General features: G+C 42.3%; 2 protein-coding genes across 4 annotated transcripts in view; one reads left to right on the forward strand and one right to left on the reverse strand.

Moving 5' to 3' along the window:
* Positions 1-1,455: 1,455 nt before the first annotated feature.
* On the reverse strand, positions 1,456-7,697 carry rnf214 (ring finger protein 214). Of its 3 annotated transcripts, none has more exons than XM_080765571.1 (7): positions 7,544-7,697; positions 7,361-7,451; positions 6,161-6,384; positions 5,902-6,035; positions 3,989-4,217; positions 3,621-3,824; positions 1,456-2,925 (listed from the first exon to the last, which is right to left on the reverse strand). In XM_080765571.1, exons 1-7 carry the CDS (start codon positions 7,553-7,555, stop codon positions 1,828-1,830), a joined length of 1,992 nt encoding a protein of 663 aa, XP_080621697.1. In that variant the 5' UTR covers positions 7,556-7,697; the 3' UTR covers positions 1,456-1,827. The 3 variants fall into 3 exon arrangements, with proteins under 3 accessions (XP_080621697.1, XP_080621696.1, XP_080621698.1); XM_080765570.1 differs by having other exon boundaries at positions 7,535-7,697; XM_080765572.1 differs by lacking the exon at positions 7,544-7,697 and having other exon boundaries at positions 6,161-6,382; positions 7,361-7,452.
* Positions 7,698-8,146: 449 nt separating this feature from the next.
* The window catches only part of snx2 (sorting nexin 2), a 30,877-nt gene continuing 16,761 nt past the window's right edge, over positions 8,147-22,262 (forward strand). Inside the window, exons 1-6 of the mRNA XM_080766446.1 lie at positions 8,147-8,389; positions 16,861-16,969; positions 18,552-18,712; positions 21,081-21,147; positions 21,699-21,742; positions 22,033-22,174. Of these exons, the coding sequence (XP_080622572.1) occupies positions 8,291-8,389; positions 16,861-16,969; positions 18,552-18,712; positions 21,081-21,147; positions 21,699-21,742; positions 22,033-22,174 (622 nt within the window). The 5' untranslated portion in view covers positions 8,147-8,290. The remainder of the gene's footprint in view (positions 8,390-16,860; positions 16,970-18,551; positions 18,713-21,080; positions 21,148-21,698; positions 21,743-22,032; positions 22,175-22,262) is intronic.

The raw sequence follows: 22,262 nt of genomic DNA on the forward strand, positions 1-22,262 counted from the left end.
ATTTTATTTTACTCAGCCATAACAATTTATTTTCTGTTAACCAACTTGCTGGCTGGCAGGCAGGCAGACAGCTACTCATAGACAGGCAGACAGACAGACAGCTACTCATGGAGAATTGGACAGGCAGGCAGTCAGACAGCTACTCATAGACAGGCAGACAGACAGCTACTCATGGAGAATTGGACAGGCAGGCAGACAGCTACTCATGGACAATTGGACAGGCAGGAAGGCAGACAGCTACTCATAGACAGACAGACAGCTACTCATGGACAATTGGACAGGCAGGAAGGCAGACAGCTACTCATAGACAGACAGACAGCTACTCATAGACAATTGGGCAGGCAGGCAGACAGCTACTCATAGACAGACAGACAGCTACTCATGGACAATTGGACAGGCAGGAAGGCAGACAGCTACTCATGGACAATTAGGCAGGCAGGCAGACAGCTACTCATAGACAGGCAGACAGACAGCTACTCATGGACAATTAGGCAGGCAGGCAGACAGCTACTCAGACAGGCAGACAGACAGCTACTCATGGACAATTGGACAGGCAGGCAGGCAGACAGACAGCTACTCATAGACAGGCAGGCAGACAGCTACTCATAGACAGGCAGACAGTAAGACAGCTACTCATTGACAGACAGACAAATAACTACTCAGACAGACAGGCAGGCAGGCAGGCAAAGAGCTACTCATGTTATGTTATGTTATTATAACAGCTACTCATGTTATGTGCAATAATTTGTGCAGTTATGGAAACAGCTTTGTGTTTATGCAAGAAAATGTGACACATTTATTTATTTACATATTGTGTGCATGCACATTGTACTTTGATACATTTTGCGAAAATAAAGCAATTGAAAGAGAGAAGTTATCAAGTATCATTAATGTCGTAATTTTATCTACTGGCCCCTGGCCCCTTGCCATTTTTGTAATGTGGCCCACAGGTAAATCTATTTGAGTATCCCTGCACTACTGTAACTCTTTCACTGTCACACACTCACACATGGCCCCCTGGTGGTGAATACCTGTTAGCAGTGACAGTGAGTTAAGAGGGGAGACAGATGTTGAGGCAGTTTTCTCTGGTCAGCCGTTTACTGAAGTGCTGTGTTTCATCTGCCTTCACCATACTCCACACAGCACACATAGGCTATCATACAGTTTAATCTTTTAAACCAATGACCTCTTCCTACAGGAAAGGATTCCATATAAGCCTTCTGGCTTCTTCCCTTCCTTGAATTGTATTTTTGTTTCTTTGATATGTTATCGTCTATTTTTTGTACTACATGCTAAATAAATAAACCTAAACCTAGCTCCATTTGTTGTGGCTGACACCAATGACATTTGTGTCTTCAGTCTTCTCTTCACTGACCTCTCAAATTCTCCATCTGTGCTTTTCATTGTCATTACTTGCACACTGCTGCAGACAAGACTACCGATCTTTACTTGAAAAGTACTTTATTGTCAGTTTTATACTCATTTACACAAAAACCCAAATAGGTCTGGCTTCAGTTCACCGATCGTCTATCCCAACACTATAACTTAATTTCTCTATAAAATGAAACATAAAAAAGTAAAAAATAAAATAAAATATAAAGTTAACCTGAGTCCATTTCAATGTTGATTAAAGGCTATTAATATTGTATAACTGTCTTTTACATTACATGAATGCATTCCTAAACCACATTATTCAATAGAAAATATTCTATGCTGATCAATTGTATGAACTAGTTCCTGATGTTATGCAACTCTGGTGAACTGTGGAGTCTTGTTAAAGACCAGCATCATGTTGTTGATATATAACATCATCCTCTCATCCCTGAATCACTTACAAGGACAGAAGGGGCAGGCCTGGCTTTTACTGGTCTGGAGCCAAACGCTGATGCAGTCCCTGTGGACAATGTGAGGGCAACTCAGTGGATGCTGGCTCTCTGCCTCCACCTGGTTCTGGCACACTAGACATAGCTTTCTGCTAGTGGTGGAGGCTTGCTGAGGGGAGGGAGGCGGAGAGGGGGCGTACACAGGCTTGTTGTGGAGGGTCTGAGGTGGGTGTGGGGGCCTCTGAATGGGCCCAGGGGGGTGCTGGGGTGGTCCAGAGAAGCCCCTGACTGCTGCAGTGGCACTGGCAGTAGGCCTGCTGATGGGGCCCGGTGCCGGTTTGTCAGCCAGTTTGAGCCCCACCTGCTCAATAACCTCGTCCATAGACAGACCCGCCATGGTGCCACGAGAGCTCTTGATCTGCTGGAGCGCAGACATGAGCTGGGGCCGGGTGTATTGTGGGAACTTCACCCCCAGTTTTTCCAGGAGCTTGTCCAGTTTTCCAGCAGAGGCGGGTGGGACTGTGGAGGAGGATGATATGGAAGTGGGTGCAGGGTGGAGGGTTTGAGTGGGGGACTGGGTAGATGGAAGTGTGGGTGATGGAGTAGCAGGGTGGAGGGTTTGGACAGGAGAGGAAGAGAGTTTGGGTGGTGGGGTCACTCTCATCTGGGGTCTGAATTGTAGATGTTGTTGCTGTTGTTGTAGTTGTTGTTGGTATGAGTGGGCCTGGTTTGGTTGTGGCTGGTTTGGGTTGGGTAGGTTTGGGTGTTGCTGGTTCGGGTGGTGGGGCTGCTGATTTGGGTGCTGGGGCTGCTGATTTGGGTGTGTGTGCGGCTGCTGGTTTGGGTGGGGCTGGTTCAGGTGCGGGTGAGGCTGGTTCAGGTGTGGGTGGTTCGGGTATGGGTAGCGCTGGGTGGGGTGTGGATAAGGTTGGTGTGGGTGGGGATACGGTTGGTATGGATAAGGTTGGTGTGGGAAGGGGGGACGTTGCCGAGTCATGAACCCCATGTTAGCCATATTAGGAGGCGGAGCCCCCATTTGATAGGGCAGGAACGGGGGACGGGGCATTGGCTGCGGCCGCATCTGGCTGATTATCAGATCCACCTATGAGAGGAGAGGTGGATGGATTATTTATGCCTTTACTCAGACTCAGTCTCACACTTATATCACAATTATCATTCGTTGTCATTGCAACCACATTTTTGTAAATAATAAATAGAAATCCTATTTTCCTAACAATTTCTCACATTTCGAATGCCATCAATGTATTGAAAGGGACAAAATTACATTTAATCAGAGCATTCAATGCTCCAGTAGACGTCTACTGACCTACCAGAGCTCAGTCGACTGCATTCTGTGCGCTTGATCACAGCTACCAGCGACAACACACATTGTCAACAGACTAGTGGCCGGTTAAAACTGTTATGAGGTTAGGGGACTTACATGGCCGGTTAAGACTGAGGTTAGGGTGAGATTTAGTGTTAGGGTTTGTAATGTCAGACAATGCACGTCGCCGATGTCTAAACACTAGTGATCAACGCAGAATGCAGCCTACTGAATTTCTCAAACGTCAAAATATAACGTTTTGAGCTGGAGACTGTTGCAGTAGGTCAGTAGACGCGTCTACTGGAGCATTGAATGCTCTGATTAACCCTTCCAATGCGTTGATGGCATTTGAATCCCCAGGGGGTTTGCAAACCCTTGTTTAATAATTTAATAATGTTGTAGAGGATTGTAGTCAAAAATGTTTAACATATTTGTGGTCTTTTGATTTATTATTTATAACTGTATGAAGTTACCATGGGAGTCTGCGGCAGAGTAGGTACTTTAATCTTGGATTCAACCTCGTTCCCCTGTCGGAGCTGCTGCAGGACTTCTTGGAAGGTAACCTGGAGCTGGCCCCGACTGCTCCTGACCAGGCTCTCATGTTTCTCCCATTCCTGTCTCAAATGGCGCTGCGGTGGTGAGGGGTCCATCTTCAGAACATTCAGATACTGACCCACCTGCAACAATATCAGCCATATTTTTACGTTTGTATCTCAGTGTTGCCTGTAAAGCACTATGAATTGCTGATAGACAAACAGACACATAGTGTGTCTGTTTCCATCCAGTTGTTTCATAAATTAGACAATGTTAACTTGTTGGCCTGTTTGCCGTTGAATCGTACCTCTTTGAGCCAGGCATCGATGCGAGCCATGGTCACCTCTCTGTTTTTTTCCACTGCAGTGATCTCGTCCTGCAAGGCAAGTGTCTCAGCATCCTTCGCATCCTTCTGCACCCTCTCCATCTCCTTCCTCAGCTCCTCCAACTCCTTCTCCCATGACTGCTTCTCCTCAGCCTGCTCCTCCTCAAGGAGCACCAGCCTTTTATCGCTTTCTTCTAGCTCCTTCGACAGCCTGGCAGCAGGAGAAAATCATTTTAACCGGATAAACCAGTATCCATATACTTGGCATGTAGGTGAACATTCAGCAAAAATAGCTGATTTACATGCTCACTCTTTGTGAGCTTACAGACCTCGTCCCCGTTTTTACTACCCCGTTTCGCACCAGTAAAAACTCCTTTTGATCATCCATTTATTCCATGAGATTAGACAATTTTATGGTTTTATCCAGAATTAAAACATTCTCAGAGGTAAATGAGTTAGTGTACATTTCCCATAATAGCCACTATAATGTTTTACTTAATATGCTACTGGCTGTATTCTGCTGTGAATTAGCGTGTACGGTGTGGGCTAGCCCCTCCCTCCCCTCACTGGTGCGAAACGGGGTAGTAAAAACGGAGAAGCTTACAGACCAGGTATTTTCATCTAAGGTCGCATTCACACTTAGGTAGACTTGATGCGAATGGGTGGACAAGTTGCATCATTCTTGCATTTTAAATTTCCTGCGTTTGCATTCACACTGGCTGTGTAAACCGCACCAAGGAAACGCAGCAGGGAACGTTATCAATGTGTTCAATTCCTAAACTACACAGTGAAATATATGGTGTTAAAAATATACTTTGAGTAATAGTTAGGACTTGAGGGTAACATGGTTGGTTAGCTTATTTCTGGCAACAACCTCGTGATTGGCTGCTTCTAGCCAATGGGACGGCAAAGCAGCCTATGGGCAATGGGAAGCATAGATATATATACTGTGTAGAAGCCATCCTCACTGTTTAGTATGTCTATTTATTATTATTATTATCACAATTGTTGTAGTTATTATTTGGCATTATTGGGTATTGGTTTGAGGGGTTATTATGTATTGGAATCACTGTTTGGACACCAATTGTTGTTTCCTAATCTATTAATCAAGTAACTACTTCACAAAAACAATGCTGACGTAATTAGGACATTATCAGCAAGCAAAGTACCAGTGTCCAGTCTGGAGCCATGTGGAGCTCCATGCAGAACAGCAGAACACAATACTGAGTCATTATCAAGGTAATTGTAGGGCTGTAACGATTATGAAATTTGACTTGACAATTAATTGATAGTTGATTTAGACTTAAGTATGCCAGGGGCAGATATGACAAATAACCAAAGAAATTAGTTGACTGACATATTTAATTTGGAATGTGGAAATAGGTGCAGTTATTTGGTTGAATCGCAAGGGGTTGTGAACTTGTGAGCTTGTAGATCTGCCATTTTTATAGAATTTTCAACATTGAAACGATTATGACGATAATTGTGATTATCTCAAATAATTTAATTAGGCAATTATGTAATGATTGTGACGGTAATTTGTGTAGGTAATTTACTTGGAGACCAGTAGTTGACGTCAGTGATCCATGACATATGCAGTCCAGACAGATACACAGACAGTTTAGAAGGGGGTAGCCTGCATGGTCAATGGTGATATTATGTCAGGAGTCCAATCTGTTATTTTTGCCCGTTTACCAGAGAAGCTTATAATGAGAAACCAAGAAAACACAGACCCCCTCACATATTTTAACAACACTGGGTGGACTAGAGAAGTAATGTTCACTTCTCAGATGAACGAAAAACAGAATAAGATCAGAATTATCATAGACCTGCAATCCTGCATAGAAAAAACCCCCACAAAAACAACCGTGACCTATCGTTGATCGAGTGTTTACCTGTTCTTCTCCTCCTCTGCTTTGGTCTTCTCTATGCTCAACTCCTCTTTCTTGGCTAGGAAGTTCTTCCTGCTGGCCTTGGAGTTATTAAGCTGGAGCTTAACACGTACAGAGTCTAGTTTATCCATCAGGACCTTGGAACAGAGTTGCAACATGTTAGTGTCTCCTCTGGATGCTAACTTGCCGCAGCATGTATGGCAATGGCATGCACATGACCGTGTGTGTGTGTGTGAGAGAGAGAGAATGGCGTGATCCGTACATGTTGCTGGCGTTTTCCTTCCTCCTTCTTCTGCTCAAGTTGAAGTTTTGTTTTCTGGTAGTCTGCCTCCTCCTGCTCCTGCTGTGTGAGCAGTGTGCTGTGCTGTTTCTCCAGGCCGACCCCATACTCCTCCATGGCTTTTATCTGTGCCTCCCAGTCCTCGTCTGTGTTTACACCTCTCTCTGACATTAGGCCGTTGACATGGCCATCCTCAGAACCAGGCTCTAGGTGGGGAAATTAAGGAGAGCAAAAATCAAACTAGGCCAAGTTGTCACAAATAGTTGAAAGTCATTCGCACATCATCTGCTAAGCAAAGTGATTAACGTCTAAACTTCACACTAGCTGCAGAGGAACATCTTTCACACTTAACGGTATCTCGAAAATACAGCTCCATATGGAACCTCTCCCTCCATTACTGTGGCGACTGTGGCTCAAGAGGTAGAGCAGGTCGTCCAATGATCCACATGGGTCGGCGGTTCGAATCCCGGGTCCTCCTGTCTACATGTCGAAGTGTCCTTGGGCAAGACACTGAACCCCAAATTGCTCCCGATGTGCTGGTGAATGGGTGAATGTAATGCACAATCTATGTAAAGCACCTTGGATAAAGGCGCTATATAAATGCACCATTTACCATTTATTATGTAGCTCCGAGATGAGTTTCCAATGCCCCGGGTACCAGCAGAGCGGAACACCGTGAATATTTGCCACGATGCACAATTCTTACCTTTTTCCGCACATATCTAAAAGGTAAAGCTCTGGGTACCCCACTACTTACCCTTTTACTTTTTGGATATGTTGTGCAGAAAAAGCAAACGATGCTTACGAACTGCAGAGGGACCCTACGGGTGAACAATGAAATAAAGTCTGTTTCATGAATGGGCTGTGTTTTGTTAATGGAGGGTGTTGCAACCTTTACAGTCTATGGTTGCAACTTATAAACGTAGCTTGGTGCTAGCCTGTACTGAATGTAATGATATATAAATGAACAATAACCTACCAAGTGCCACGTCTCTTGTTCAATAAGCAACGTTGCGTCAAAGTGAATCAAAGGGCCTCCCCATTAAACAAAACGCAGCACGGTGACATGCATGCAGGCGATTAAACCAACCCATCACATCACATCAGCTCCAAATGCAGCAGTGGTCTGGAGCCAACATGGCGGCCATGACAAACCAAATTCCTTATTCAATTTGATATTACCTTGTAGTCGATTCCCAAGGTTTGGGGCAGCATCGTGTCCATTTCCTGAAGTCATCGCTGTGCCCAGCTCACCAACACCGTCCATACCAGCCTGGTTGAACCGAAACGAAAAGTTATATCAACACAAGAATGGTGATTTTATGTTACCCCCGGTGTAAGTTTTAAATCACTCACGCGCCTCACCGAAGTTATCATTTCACGAACAAACAGGAACAAGGCCTCAGCGTTCTTCCAGGTGACGTTATTACTTTATTTGTCCGTCGTCTTATAATAACTACTACTATTATTATAATAACACTGTGTATAATCAACTGTGTCGCTACTAACACGAACAACATATGGGACGGGTTTGACACGGAAATGGTTGAAACAGGCGGAACACGGTCCGCGTGAAACCCTCCAATCACAACTCAACGCAACTGTTTACATCCCATAGTCCAGAGTGACATCCGCGCTGTCATTGGCTAGTTTACTGTCACATCTAGCCCGAGTAGAAACAGCAATATATGACCACATTTGTTATACACATTATATTCTATAGAAAAGTACAATGCCAGATTAATAACAACAATAATATTAGTATTATAATAACAACAATAGTAACAATACAACAACAAAAATAATAACTAGTAATGTATACATATAGCGCTTTTCTACGTGCTCAAACACGCCTTACAAAAACAAAATTAATAATTCAAAGTACCGGTAAACTAAATTTCTATCGCAGCGTGGCCGTGGCTGTCCCTTCGGACACTGGGATCTACACTTTAACCTCCTTCGTCTTCCTGTGAGAAGTCACATGACAGCAGTGGGAGAACCTCCTGACTCCCTCTGCTGCTCTCCTCTCTTCTCTCTCTGTCTGTCTCTATCTATCGACTGTTTTCTCGATCGGGATATATTATTGTTATTAAGCCCAGGCAGGGAGTGAAGATGGCGGACACGGCCAGGGATCCTCCACCGGAGCAGACCGACTTCCAGGAACTGGAAGACGGCGAAGATCTTTTTCCAGAGCCGGCCACAACACAGGAGGTGAGGAGGGGGTGCATGGGTGATGCGAGGCCGAGGAGGGGACCACTCCACTGGGCGTGATGCTTTCATCTGACACATAAACACACTGAAATCCCTTTAACTCTGAGAGTTAACATAATTATACAACCAAATGAACACGGAGGTTCCATTTACCGGTAGTTACATTTGTACACCCTCAGAGTTACAAAATGGATAAAATAACACTGGGGCGTTATACTGTGCAGTGTACGGTGCACACTGTAATTCTAGCTAAGACTAGCTCAGTCAGTGTTTTCATGAAGCTCAGTGTTTTCATGAAGTGCATACTTGCGCATTAAAACGCAGACTGTGTGTATATTTTGCCCTCTTCCGGGTTACTCAGTGTCAGGTCAGGTGACAGTCAGTCACAGGTAGCCATGCAGGCAGAGAGCCAGCCAGGCAGTCTTCTTACCTCATGTGAACTGGTTTTAAACTCAACAGTCTGTCTGGGCCCAGACTACAGACTCCTGATTATTATCTGACAGGAGAGGGACCCCCCCCCCCCCCCAATTCCTTTTGTCCACAAATTCATGCTTAAGAGTCGAAACAAATACATGCTACGTACCCTGAGCTGAGAGGCTTAGACCAAGACAAGCCTGAGAAAAGGGTTAGAATGGTATGAACCTAAAACTAAAATGAGCTTAATACATTTCAGAACACCACAAAATCATATGTTGGTCATAAGTGTCAAAACAAATACACAAGCAGCTCTCTGGTTATGCAAATATTAAATAAGCATCTTATTCATAGCAAAGCAGAAAAAAGTTAAAAAAATCAACTTCTCTGTCCTGGACTCCTGAGATAAATATCGTTGTGCACAAGTGCATACTCAGTTCATTTTCATGCCCCTTTAACACAGTGTTTCCCAACCTGTGTGTCGCGGAGCTTTGTTGTGCCGTTTGATGTGTCTAGGTTAACCCATTAAAACCGGGAACGCATTCTGTGTCATTTTAGAATTTAACTTCCCGGATATATAGCACATTGATTGGCTATTACAAATAGCAGCCAGATATACAAGTTCACACGCTTGTAGATTTTTGAAAAACATTTGTGATTTTCTTTTTTACTCATCTTTGCTTCTGGAACAAAACATTTTGAGATGGCCTATAAAATAGGCCTATATTGTACTTCACATGAAAAAGTTTATACTTTATAACAACGTACGTTTTTCCTCATACAGTCAGACAGTTTTAATGGGTTAAAGTACAACTGTATATATATTTTTGACTTTTTTTTGTTTTGTTAGAGAATATCTGCAGTCATGCTAGGAAAGTTGGAGACAGTTAACTAGAAACTGGTGCTCAGCGGAGCACATGTCTCCGCCAGGTTGGTTGTGTCTCGTGACGTCTAGAGTTCTCAATGGGCTGTAAAAGTAAAGCCTGGCCCAGCCTAAATGATTTGAAGCCTGAGTCTGACCCAAGCCCAATCATATCGTACATTTATGAACCCGACCCATGCCCAGAAAAAAAGAGAGAGAAATCAGAGATGGTTAATGCCAGAAACGGCTGAACGAGCCAACAACTAATCCATTCATTTGTAGTTCATCTTCCCCAACAGCGTCATGGCAGCCTTCAGTAACTAAACTTCCTGGAACTTAAAAATACAACTCGCAATGATTGTGCAACTCGAACCCAACTTGCATAAATTGTTGTCTGTAGCCAGCTGAAATTGAGAACTCTACTCTGGTCTGGAGGTTTCAAAGCTGTGTGCATTTCAACCCCAACCCCATTGCTGTATAGCGGAGACATGCACAGCTTCCTTTTTAACTAGGATTGTGAAGTAACAATACAGAAATTAAATGCCCTCAATGTACTATTTCAGGTCATCTTTAACAGCAGATACCTATCTGCTGTTAAAATTAAAACATATATAGGCTACAGAGTAGTGGTGTGTTTGTTTTCTCTGTTCATTAGTGTACATTGTGGGCACCTACTGCCACCACCATGTGTCTAGACTATACACTGCAGAGATTAAGATTTAAAGCTACAATACACAAATTTAAATGCTTGAAAACATATTAAACTAGAAAAAGTGCCCCTCGGGGCACAGGTCTCCACCAGGGCAGGTCAGGTTCGTGGGAGGCCTCCTGTAGCGCTAAAATTGGCCAATGTGAAAAGGGTGCCATTTCTGATTTCTTCTTACGCCTTGGATGGCAATTGGATGATTTGAAGCATTTTGTTCCAAAAATGTGTTTTGCAAAAATCCACCTGTTGGTGGTGGCCAATGTGAAAAGGGTGGGGTATATTCTTAGAGTATATATTAATAGAGATGGCACCCGGAGGAAACCCTGAGGCGAAATGGACATAGTGGCCGAATTTGTCATTGCAGCTCGAGCCCGTTGACTATCATTGTGCACGTTCATGTTATTGGGCCCATGACACGTGAACGAATGTTTCATACGTGAACGCGCGCAAACGGCGCAATGATAGTCAACGACCAGCGCGTTCATGTTATTGGGGCAATCCATCCAAGAATGCCTCATGCGCAACTTTTGAGCAACTTAATGCAAGTGGATGGGAGGAGGAATCTGGTGCCGTCTCTATTCATATATACTCTAAGGGTATATTCAGTAGGAAAGTCTGTGAAAGATTTCGTGTAAATTGCATGCTGCTTTTTGTTCAAAACGGGCTAATCCGTTCCTCTGGAGAAACTGACTTATCTCCTCCGTGATAACATGGAAGGGTTCACGAAGGTATGGGAACCAGTATTAGATACAGTGGACCCTTCTAGACTGCGCTTCAATTTACCTTATTGAATGGCGATTGTTGAGAAATTTCAGAGCCTCAATAAAAATACATTGAAAAAAAAAGAAAACGGGCTAATCCTGCAAACTTTGAAAGCCAATTTTAGCCAATAAGGATGGAATATGAAATATCAGACAGATCCGGCTTGAACACATGACTATAGAGCGTTGCAGTCCCGCCCCCTCGAGAGACCCGGAAAAGAAATCGCCGTTCATTTTCTTCATAGGCATTTCTTAAAGTATTTATTTCACTCGGATCGTGACAAATCATGACAATGAACACAATATTTTGGGCCGATCAAATCATTAGAAAGAAGAAAATAAAGGCAGGAGACAACACTATTTGTTTTGTTTTTCTTCTTATAAATTATTTGATCGGCCCAAAACATTGTGTTCATTGTCATGATTTGTCACGATCCGAGTTGGCTTTGTCCGCGGCGTAACCGTCTTTAAATAAATACTATTTGCCTATGGGCAAAATGCATTGGGATTTATTTCCTGGGCCACTCGTTCTGAAAGGGGGAGGGACTGCGACGCTCTATAGAGAGAGTGTGTAACGATTTGCAGGATTTTTGGAGAGAGAGTGTTATCCAAAAATGTGTTTTTCAAAAGCCGGCCTCCTGGTGGCGCTATAACAGGCCATTCAGGAATATTTGGGGCAGAGGTTCATCCAGGGAGTGTGTGCAAAATGTGGCATCGACAGGGTTAACGGTGCCAGAGGTTAGCTGTACACAGACGGACGGACATACACACACACACACACACACACACACACACACACACACACACGGACAGAGTGCAAAACATACTCTCTCCCCATGCCTTCGGCCTGGTGGAGACAATTATTAATCAATCTGTAATACAGTACACTGCAGCAGTGGTTGCAGGTAGTATCCCCCTAGTCTTCAAATTCAATTGAGAGAGATTTTGACTCTGTCAGGTAGGACAGATACTGGTTGAAAATGTCAATGAAGTTATTTGAAGCACTAGATGTGCCACCATTTATTATTGTAGATTTGACATCATTGTAATGATCTTTTATCCTTCGGAAGAGGGAGACAACATCGGTGTAGCTGTTACACAAGGTGTGTTAATGGTAACACACCTTGTAACTAATATACTATCAAAAGCAGAATTCCATGTAGTGGTTGCCTAGTCATTGTGTCCTGTGCAGTATTGTGCTGTGTTGCTCAGTGGCTAATTACTGATTTATGTGGATGGAATGACGCTCGCGCGTGGCTGCAACTTGACGCGTCAGCAAAAAAAAAACGGAAACGCTTGTCGCTTTGCAGACGCGTCAACTCAATCAAGTTGAAGCCGTGCACAAGTGTCATTTCCATCTACCAGTTGTTTAAAAACCAGGAAGAGACGCCTGCTCTAGGCACTTTATTGCAGCTTCTTGACCTGTATGTTTGGGTGTACCACATAGTGTGTCGTTCTATTATGCCGGAAGCACTTTCAACCAGTTCTGGCCTGTGAATTGTGGCAAAGAAGATTCTTGTTCTGCCTTTTCCATTCTCTCCCGGGTCTCCCCTTCCTTACTGCCCACTCTGTTTTTCCTCTTTTTTTTGTGCACTGTGTTGCACGTTGTTATGGTAAATAATCATATAGTCCATGCAGAAGGTGAATGCCAAGTCTGCAATCATAGACATGGCCAGATCTTTGGATGATGTATGTCACACTGTGGTCTAGATGTGGAAATATTTGTAGTGCCATGTCCTCTTCTGTACAACTTTCCCCCTCTTCCACAAACACTCTGACAGGTACTGTATGTGTATTGTGTACCTGTCAGAGTGAGACAGGCAAGCTTGAAAAGGCCATATCCATGTTTGGATGTCGTCATGCAACCTGCTCAGTTTGTGGATTTTAAATGAGCCAGCATTTAACGTTTTGCAATGGGATGCATGAATGAAAATAATAATGTCCAATATCGCCATAACAGATCCCATAAATATAAAACACAAAATAACAATTTACAATTTAGGTATTTGTGTGTGTGTGTGTGTGTGTGTGTGTGTCTTCCTGCTTGTGAATGCATACACAGGCAAAATGATGTGTGTGTGCCAGTCTGCCAGACTGCCAGTGTTTGTATCTCTGTTGTCAGTGGTGTCCCTGTTTGTGTCATTGGGTCTGTCATCCTTTTTCCTTGTGATCAGCGGAGTGAATCTGTGCTTTTATAGTTAGGACGCTCCCTTGACTGTGTCCAATAAACACAGAATACATTGGACCGGCACGTGAACTCCTATGACCTTCTACAGTCTACCTATACAATACATACAGATGCTGTATGGTGGACTGTTGTACTAAGTGGAGTTTTGCCTGCCCTGGGCCTACACAGATCTGTAGCGTTAATTTATCGCCAAAGTTAAAGTAACAGCACAGATTTCAGTCTCTGGCTTTAACCTGCCACCTTTCCTCCATGGTCTGCAGACTGTGCACTGTGTGCAGTGATTTTGACAGATGTATGGAATTTCAGACAGTCTGCTATGTCAGTTAGAGAACTAAAGTGATGGCGGTTCATTGGCAGCTCTGAGGGACAGATGTTTTTTTCTTTTTACGACTTCAGTTTTGGGACCATTCTTCTACTCGCCGCCAAGCCATTCACTTTTCAGGTTGTTTTTCTGTGGGTAGTGTTCACATTAGTGTTACAGATCAGTTAGTTTATGTAGAAAAAAATCATGTGGCACTGGACACAAGCTGGTCTTTAACCAAGAACATCACAACTGTACCAAATATGCAGACTTCTTAAAAACAAGCACTGCGGTTTGTTTAGATCTGGTAGAGAGGCCTCTGGTTCCCAGTTTTATCCCGGGCTACCCCAGAGTTAGATCTGGTAGAGGGGCCTCTGGTTCCCAGTTCCATCCCGGGTTAGTGCAGAAGCAATCTGGGAACCCATTAGCAAAAACCCCTAATTGCTCCCGATGAGCAGGTTGGTGCCTTGCATGGTTTCCCCCTCCATCGGTGTATGCATTTGTGTGTTAATGGATCTATGTAAAACGAAAAAGCGCCTTGGATAAGGGTGCTATGTAAATTTGTTTTCTATTATTCATTTTATTTGTTCTACAACAGACCATTTTGAGAGCTTGCCTGGAAAACAGTGATTGAATCTGCAGCCTTCAATCATTACAAAAGGCCTTTTCAGATTTACATTCAAACACAAATACCGTATTATAAAATAAAATATCGGCTAACAGGATTCTGATGCTGATTTGCCGATAATAATGCATTTTAATTAGTAAATATTGGCCAATACCGATATGATGAACTATGAATTGTGCACCCTTAAATCTATGCCTAGAGTGTAGTACAAACAGTAACCGACTGAGCCACTCTTGAGTCTTGACACTTATGTTGCGTTCACATGGGTAGATAGATGCAGTGTACTGTTCATTTTCAATGGAAGCCAGCGACGTGGAGCTACAAAGCAACTTTTGTAGCTGCTACAAAAGTAACTAAGCTACAAATAAGTTGGACTTGCTTCAACTTTAGCTACAAAGATTTGAAATGAGAAATATGCTGTGAATCTTTGCATCTGCCCGTGTGAACACGCAACATTACTGTACTGTAAAACCGTCTGCTGCTAGCTGTCCAATGATACTAAACTGACCTGAGAGAGTGTGTCCAAAGGCCTGTGGTGTCCCTTTCTTGCTCTAGCATACCCGGCGTGGACTCTCATGTTTCTCCTCCTATCGCCTCGCTCTTACATGGTTTTGCTTGGATACCAGGAATATTTCTGAGTACAATGTACTACACAATGGCACCTTCCTGGTTATCTGATATGATAAATGAGATTTACTGGAAATTCATACTTGCAGAAGAGATGCACAATTCATTACATATAATACAAACATTATAATCATAGAATATAGTTTTGTCTGCATTATCGGAAGTCCAAAAATGCATTCATGATTTGATTCGTCTGTGATCACAATATCTTGCACATAATTATCATGTTGGACAATCAGTCATCAACAATCCATCACTAATGTGGGCTAAACCACCACACACACACACACACACACACACACACACACACACACACACACACAGTACACACACCTTCTTTTGCTGAGTAAGGAAGGAGGAAGCGACTCTTTATCATCACTCGCATCCTCTCATTTCCTGGCTACTCATTCCTCAACTCCTCACATCCTCCTCCATTCATGCTTTTCTTTTATTCCGTCCTCTCAGCTAATTCTTCTTTCCTTTCCTCTCCACAGCACCACGTCTTCCTTCCTAACTGTTTACCCCAGGCCAGTTCAACCCGTTCTGACTACTGGAATCCTTATATGAACCCAAGTATTTGGTCATAGGCCACACAACAAAGAAGCAAGGAAACCGAAGCAAGGCATTCCGTTATCCATCCATCCATCTTCAACCGCTTATCCATAGTCGGGTCGCGGGTCGCATTCCGTTATTACATCCTAAAATATCAGAACTACAAGCTCACAACGCGTCACATTGAGACCCATTGTGAGCTTGTAGATCTGCTATTTTCACTATCTTTCTTTGCTTTTGATAGTGATGGCGGGCAAAGATTTGAAATAATCACGATGATTTGAAGTCATATCGCCCAGCCCTACTATCTACGGGTCTGTTTCTACACTGAAAAATAATTGATCATTTTAACTAAGTTGAGTTAAATGTGATGCTCAATAATTACAGTGAGTGTACATTTCTCTTGTAGTGTTTGAACTGTGGTCTGCATCATGGATGTGGAAGAGAAGAGCAGAGGGGCTGATCTAATAGCTGTCAGGAAGAGTGCCATGATCTGTGGTTAAGTCAGGACGATGAGACATGGCCCGTAGGGAGGGAGAGCATTTCACTGGAATATGCACACATACAGATGTGGTTGTTGTGCAACTTCTTCTTCTTATTATGTGACCTGCCTGCACTGAACAGTCAAAGTTTTTATGAAAGTAATAATAACAATCTTCAAACTAGTTCTTGTGTCATATTTCCTGGCACTTCTCTCTTAATTCCTAGAACGATGGTCCTGACCTTTGTATTCTTTACTGTTTTGTTGCTGATGCTGCATTAGAATGTGTTTCAACACTCATTCATCTTTATACAAGTTGGTAGAATTTTCTTTTTTTTTTTTATAATTTTTTATCCCACGCTTTTGTAACCCAGTTTTCTTTTCACCCAGTGCCAATTATCGAATGTAATCCTGGGCGCTACACTTCCTCTGCCAACCTGGGGGGGCAGCGGACTGACCTCATGCCTCCTTCTATGCATGAGGAGTCCAAGCTGCTTCTTTTCACCTGACAGAGGGGAATTTCCCCGGCCGGACGTAGCGCGTGGAAGGGACACGTTATTCCGACCAGTTCCTTTCCCCTCCATCAGGCGCCCTGGCTGGCCAGGGGGAGGTAGTTTTAGAGACCAGGATTACGGCATGTTTTTGTGAGGGTATCTACCCTAGGGGACACGGGGAGAACATGAAAACTCCACACAGAAAGGCCCTTTCGCCAACCCCCGCCTCGGGTTGGTAGAATTCTATAACTTTGGTTTGACTAACCAGGAGGATGCAATTATCTTATGGTTTTTGGTTACTATCTATCCTAAATCTAAGCTTTTTCCTCGAGCACAGATTGAGTCAAAAACTATTCTAGGTTCAAGAAGATAATTTTTTTTAATGAGATGCCCATATTTGAATTGTGTGTGTGTGTGTGTGTGTGTGTGTGTGTGTGTGTGTGTGTGTGTGTGTTAGGAGTCAGTGTCTGAGCCTGCCAGTCTACCAGCAGAGGATGACAGTAGCAACTCTAATGGACCCAAACAGGATGCACTCTTTGATGATGACCCCGAAGACCTGTTTGCAGGTGCACTCACTCAGCTATTGACTTAGCTAATATTGGAGAAATTATGTCAAAATGTAACAATACACCCTACTTCACATTTAAATAAGTACTGGTAAAACAAACTATAAGTCCTGGAAATAAAATATTAAATAGTATATAACTGTAAATAACATGCATAGTAACAACAGAATTGTGCATACCGTAGTTGAAGGTGAACCATCTTCCAATGTACAAACATTCATACGTGACATACATTCAGGGCAGACACACAGAGGGACAATAGTTTCACACTCAACTAATAAAACCATAAAAGACCAAACCTGAGAAATCAGACTGTAAATATTTGTTTTCAGAAGTGATTTAAAAGATGTATAGTCTAACACTGCTTTCTCTAAAAGTATTTTGTTTAACAACTCATTCATCGCCACTATGGGGCCAGTTTCTATACATTTTTTTATTTTATTTTCATTTTAAATATTTATTTATTTTGCCCAACGTTATACACGTCTTAAAAAGATGATAAAGACGTCGTTGGCGCTACGGGAGTTGCTAAAAAAGCAGTCAATTAAGTCGTTGGCAGACATTGGTCATCCTATCTGTTTGTGAAATGCCATGTCACTCGCTTCGAGTGATTGCCAATGATAACTTCCTCACAGACTCGACTAGACTAAACACACACACACACACACACACACACACACACACACACACAGACAGCAGAGATGCATACTATACATACGTGCTGCAAGAATTGGCCAAAAATGACAGTTGAATATTACTTTTAAAACACAACGTGTGTCAGGCAGATTCAGTTGCCTTCGCCTCCCTCATAGCGAGGCGCCACATTTTGCTTCACTGGAAAAATCCTAGCCCCCCTGCCGCTACATCCTGGCTTAAAGACCTGTCATCCTTTATTCACCTAGACATTTTTTAATTCTCAACTAGAGGCTCATTGAATAACTTCTCTAGAACATGGGACCCTTTTCTTTTATATATTAATTATTTAACTGCAATTGATTAATTTCCCTCTCTTCTTTAGCTTCTTTTATATGGTAATTTCTTACCTACAAGTTTATTTCCCAATTAGTTTTTGTAAGTATTGTTTATTATCGTAAATCTTTCTACAAGTCTATTCTCCCCTCAGGGCTAGTGGGTTATTGTTGGTTTTGTTTTGTCATAAATGTTTTTTGTTTGTTTTCTTTTTGTTGTGTACCATGTTCCTTGTATGTCTTGTATTTAAAAAAAAAAAAACACATGGGTTTGACTCATTTGAACCTATCGAGAGTCAAATTTATATAATTTTAACCCATTTAGCCTGACGTCGAAATAAATAAAAAGTCTTTGTGCCACATTTTCACGATTTTTCAAAAATAGCAGACTAAAGTATAACATAATGCTTAGTTAAAACACTAAAACGGGTTCCCGTCCAGAATGGGTTAATATACAATATTGTAGCCTAATATGCCGTAAAACTGTTTTATATTAGAATATTCCTTCAGATATGGACTATTTGTTTGCAGCACTACTGTACACCTTGGCGCATGAACACACACATACTCAGACTTGTGTGTGTGTGTGTGTGTGTGTGTGTGTGTGTGGTTAGAAGCAACAGAAGAAGTTTCTTTGGACAGTCCAGAGAGGGATGTCCTCCTGTCTGATGGCCCCTCCCCTGCTATTACTCCCATAACCCCGCCCATCTCTGTGATCACGCCACGTCTTACGCTGGATCACGATGACCTGTTTACGCACACGTCCTTTGATGAGGTACACATACAAACACACTTTGACATGCTCGTACACTTCTTTTCACAAAGACAGTGGGCCTCTTTCACTAAGCTCGAGTTCCCACATCATTTGTACTCTTCTGTAATCTTTTTATTTCTCTGTTGATTTGGACGGACATACACTCAAACTCAGGACGTCAGAAGTAGATTTACGAGACGAAAGCTTTGCTTACTTGTCATTAGAATACTTCATGCAAAATCAATTACAATTGTGCCAAACCTCAAATAAAATATGTATGTGCCCAACATTTGTCATCACATATAAAAGATAAAAGATGTCAAAATATATGCTTGAATGCAAACTGTATTCTAGGCTAGACATGATAAACATTCAAACTTCTTATTAATTTATCACTTCATGCATTTAGAGCTGAATTACTGTATTAGGTCCCTTGTGTTTGCCAGTGTGGCCACCGTTTTGTGATAATAATAGTCTATCATGCCTTAATGTCACAGGAGCCAACAGACGCACCTCCATGTCACACTATTAATTAATAATATATTTATCACATACACATGAATGCAACACGATAGCCTAATAAGTCTTGCTATCTGATGAGCATACAGTATGGATGAAATATAGCTATGTCCAGAATCCCCATTCCAGCATAGAGCAGTGTGGATGTGATATGTTAATCCAAAAGACAGATTTCTCCCTCAGTAATCAATAAAGCTCTGGTCTATAATCTATGGATAGCAGCATTCCAGTATGCTCTGGATCCCAGCATCATCTTTTTACCTCAGCAAAGGTGAGCAATGTTCAGTAGAAAAGGCTTAATAGTAATAATATTAATAATAATGATAGCTCAAATTTATTTTGCGCTTTTCTAAATACCCAAAGTCGCATTACATAATATCCTTTCCACGTTGCATTAGCCATTTGGATCTGGGGTTAAACTTTGCAAACTTCTTCTTCTCATTACACATGAGAGCATTACTTTATGAACGTTCAGCTGGTCCAGCTGGCAATCGAAAGACTTGCTTCTAGACAGAACAGATGGTCAACTTGTCAAAGCGGTGCGACTTCTCATGTTTTACGAGAGACAAAGTTGAATTGGGCATTTTTGCCTTTGCCTTTTTCCTGTCGTCTTTTATGGTATTAAATGGGGCGTGGAGCAAATGATCTCCATGGAAACGTGCTTGTTATATGCGATTAGCTACAGTAGGAGTCGTGCGGATTCATCATGACATACACCTGTGATCCGCACAAATCAATCAAACTTGAACATGGGCATTGACCATTACCATATGAACACAGTGAGAGAGCCTGTATTTCACTTTCACCAAATGTGAGCTCTTTTTTAGCATCTTTGTGTAAACAGCAGATAGTCCCTGCACATGTGCGGCCACAGGCTATGGGCTCTGTTGTCATGGTTACAGTCCGCGGAGCCTATGGGATCAGTAGCCGCTAGGTGGACTTAGGTGGTATTTAGACGAGAACGGTGTTCATAGGAAACGGTAAAATAAAGTATCGTTTGCTGGTGTCCCTTTAGACGAGAACGGCGTTTTCAGGAGGTGAAAACGCAACAAACTGAAACCACCACCCAGAGTGGAAATCTTTGAAAACGCAGTTTCCTCCAGTCTCCGTGAAAACAGGCAAAACGGTGAATCTGCAAAACGTATGACATCATGGCTCACGTTGGCTCACAACGCATATGTTTATTACATTGATGCAGAGCCATACTAGTGTATATGATATCTTACAATGAAGAAGCCACAAACAAAGTGCCGCTCATCAGCGATGGTGAATGTAAAACCATGATGTAAATAAAATGCCTTGATAGGCGGCAGCAGTGTTTATGTGGCCTGGTGTAAAGGGTCAATAAAAAATGAGAACGCAACAGGACTTTGCCGTTTTATCTGGAGACCGTCCCCGTCTAAACGAGGCCTTAGCTTTGGGGCTGACAGTACTATATATACACACACACACACACACACACACACACACACACGGCGATCACACAACTGCAACAGATATCGTTACAAAGATATAACGGTCATCCTTTTATAGGATTCATCACCACGATTCATCACCAGGTCATAATCACACCACACCAATGACCACACTCCCAACAGGATGAAATGAACACCTCGCCAAAAGTGTAACCAGACATACCGAGTGCACAACCCAAAAGCCTGTATCTAGTTTTGGAGCGCACAATCTTTGGGTATAGATTTGTGTATCCATAATAAACATTTTTTGAACCCAGCACACCCAGCTAGGTATATAGCATTTTAAAGGTTTAGGAACGTTGTGTCTCGTGCTAAGCTGAGGTTTCGTGCTAAGCTGAGGTTTCTTATCCATTAATTAATAAATCAATGTAATATGCTGTTATTGTTCTGTGTAGATTGAAGAGGAAGAAATTGGAGACTTGATTGACATGCACATAGTAGTATCAGACCCAGAGAAAGTCGGTGAGTACACTGGATGATATCCACACTTACAAACTACTTACGTATACTGTACATTTTACATACATGCATACAAGCATTATGTCTGAGCAATAGGCTATATTCTATCTAGAATCTCCCCTAAGGAGTCTAGTAGTCTATGAAATAATAATGTTTAACCCATTTAGGCCTGACCTCAAAACTTCTAAATCCTCCAGTTTTCTGAAATAAATATTTTCACGATTAAAAAAAATCTTAATTACACAGTGAGATTTCAGTTGCATGGCTCCGGCCCTTGAATCTCTACTCTGATTAATATTATCCTATTTGAGTATAACCACCAATTTGTGTGTGTGTGTGTGTGTGTGTGTGTGTGTGTGTGTGTGTGTGTGTGTGTGTGTGTGTGTGTGTGTGTGTGTGTGTGTGTGTGTGTGTGTGTGTGTGTGTGTGTGTGTGTGTGTGTGTGTGTGTGTGTGTGTGTGTGTGTGTGTGTGTGTGTGTGTGTGTGTGTGGTGTGTGTGTCAATATTATTTAAATGAAAAAAAATGGGGTGGTTTATGTCTTATATCTTCCAGGTGACGGGATGAATGCTTACATGGCCTACAAAGTATCTACCAGGGTAAGCTAATGCTTGATTGTGGTGTCCTGTGTAGGATGTCGGAGCAAAAACTACTCTTAACAATGCTATAATAATGACTTGATATAATGGAACTAGTCATAGCAGAAAAATTAAACTCCATATTATCTTTTTTGTTCTCACTTAACCGTATCTACCTGTTGACATTGTATGATAATATAGTCAATTTAATCAAATCTATTGTGTAATTTAGATTTAAAATGTAACCCTTTCCCCTCCGTCTCTTTGTCTGCATATCTCTGTTTCTATCTCTCTCTCCCTCTGTTGCTCAGACTTCTTTGTCTATGTTCAAGCAAAATGAGTTCATGGTGAAGAGACGTTTCAGTGACTTTCTGGGCCTTCACAGCAAACTGGCATCCAAATACTTGCACATAGGATACATAGTCCCTCCTGCCCCGGAGAAAAGCATTGTGGGTAAGTCAACATTGTTCATTTTACCTGTAGTTTACTTCCTTAAAGCAATAATAATACCAAAAAAAAAGTTAAAAAAAACAGGCCAAAA

The sequence above is a fragment of the Protomyctophum bolini genome, assembly GCF_963924005.1.
Source record: "Protomyctophum bolini genome assembly, chromosome: 6".
NCBI lineage: Eukaryota > Metazoa > Chordata > Actinopteri > Myctophiformes > Myctophidae > Protomyctophum > Protomyctophum bolini.

What these genes read in the sequence shown, in the direction of transcription:
- rnf214 (XM_080765570.1), bottom strand. Translation starts at nt 7,555, where the DNA reads ATGATAACTTCGGTGAGGCGC. An exon ending in TGATAACTTCGGTGAGGCGC is followed by an intron (nt 7,452 to 7,534) that starts GTGAGTGATTTA and finishes CGGTTCAACCAG; the next exon opens with GCTGGTATGGACGGTGTTGG. An exon ending in TCGATGCCTGGCTCAAAGAG is followed by an intron (nt 3,825 to 3,988) that starts GTACGATTCAAC and finishes ATATTGTTGCAG; the next exon opens with GTGGGTCAGTATCTGAATGT.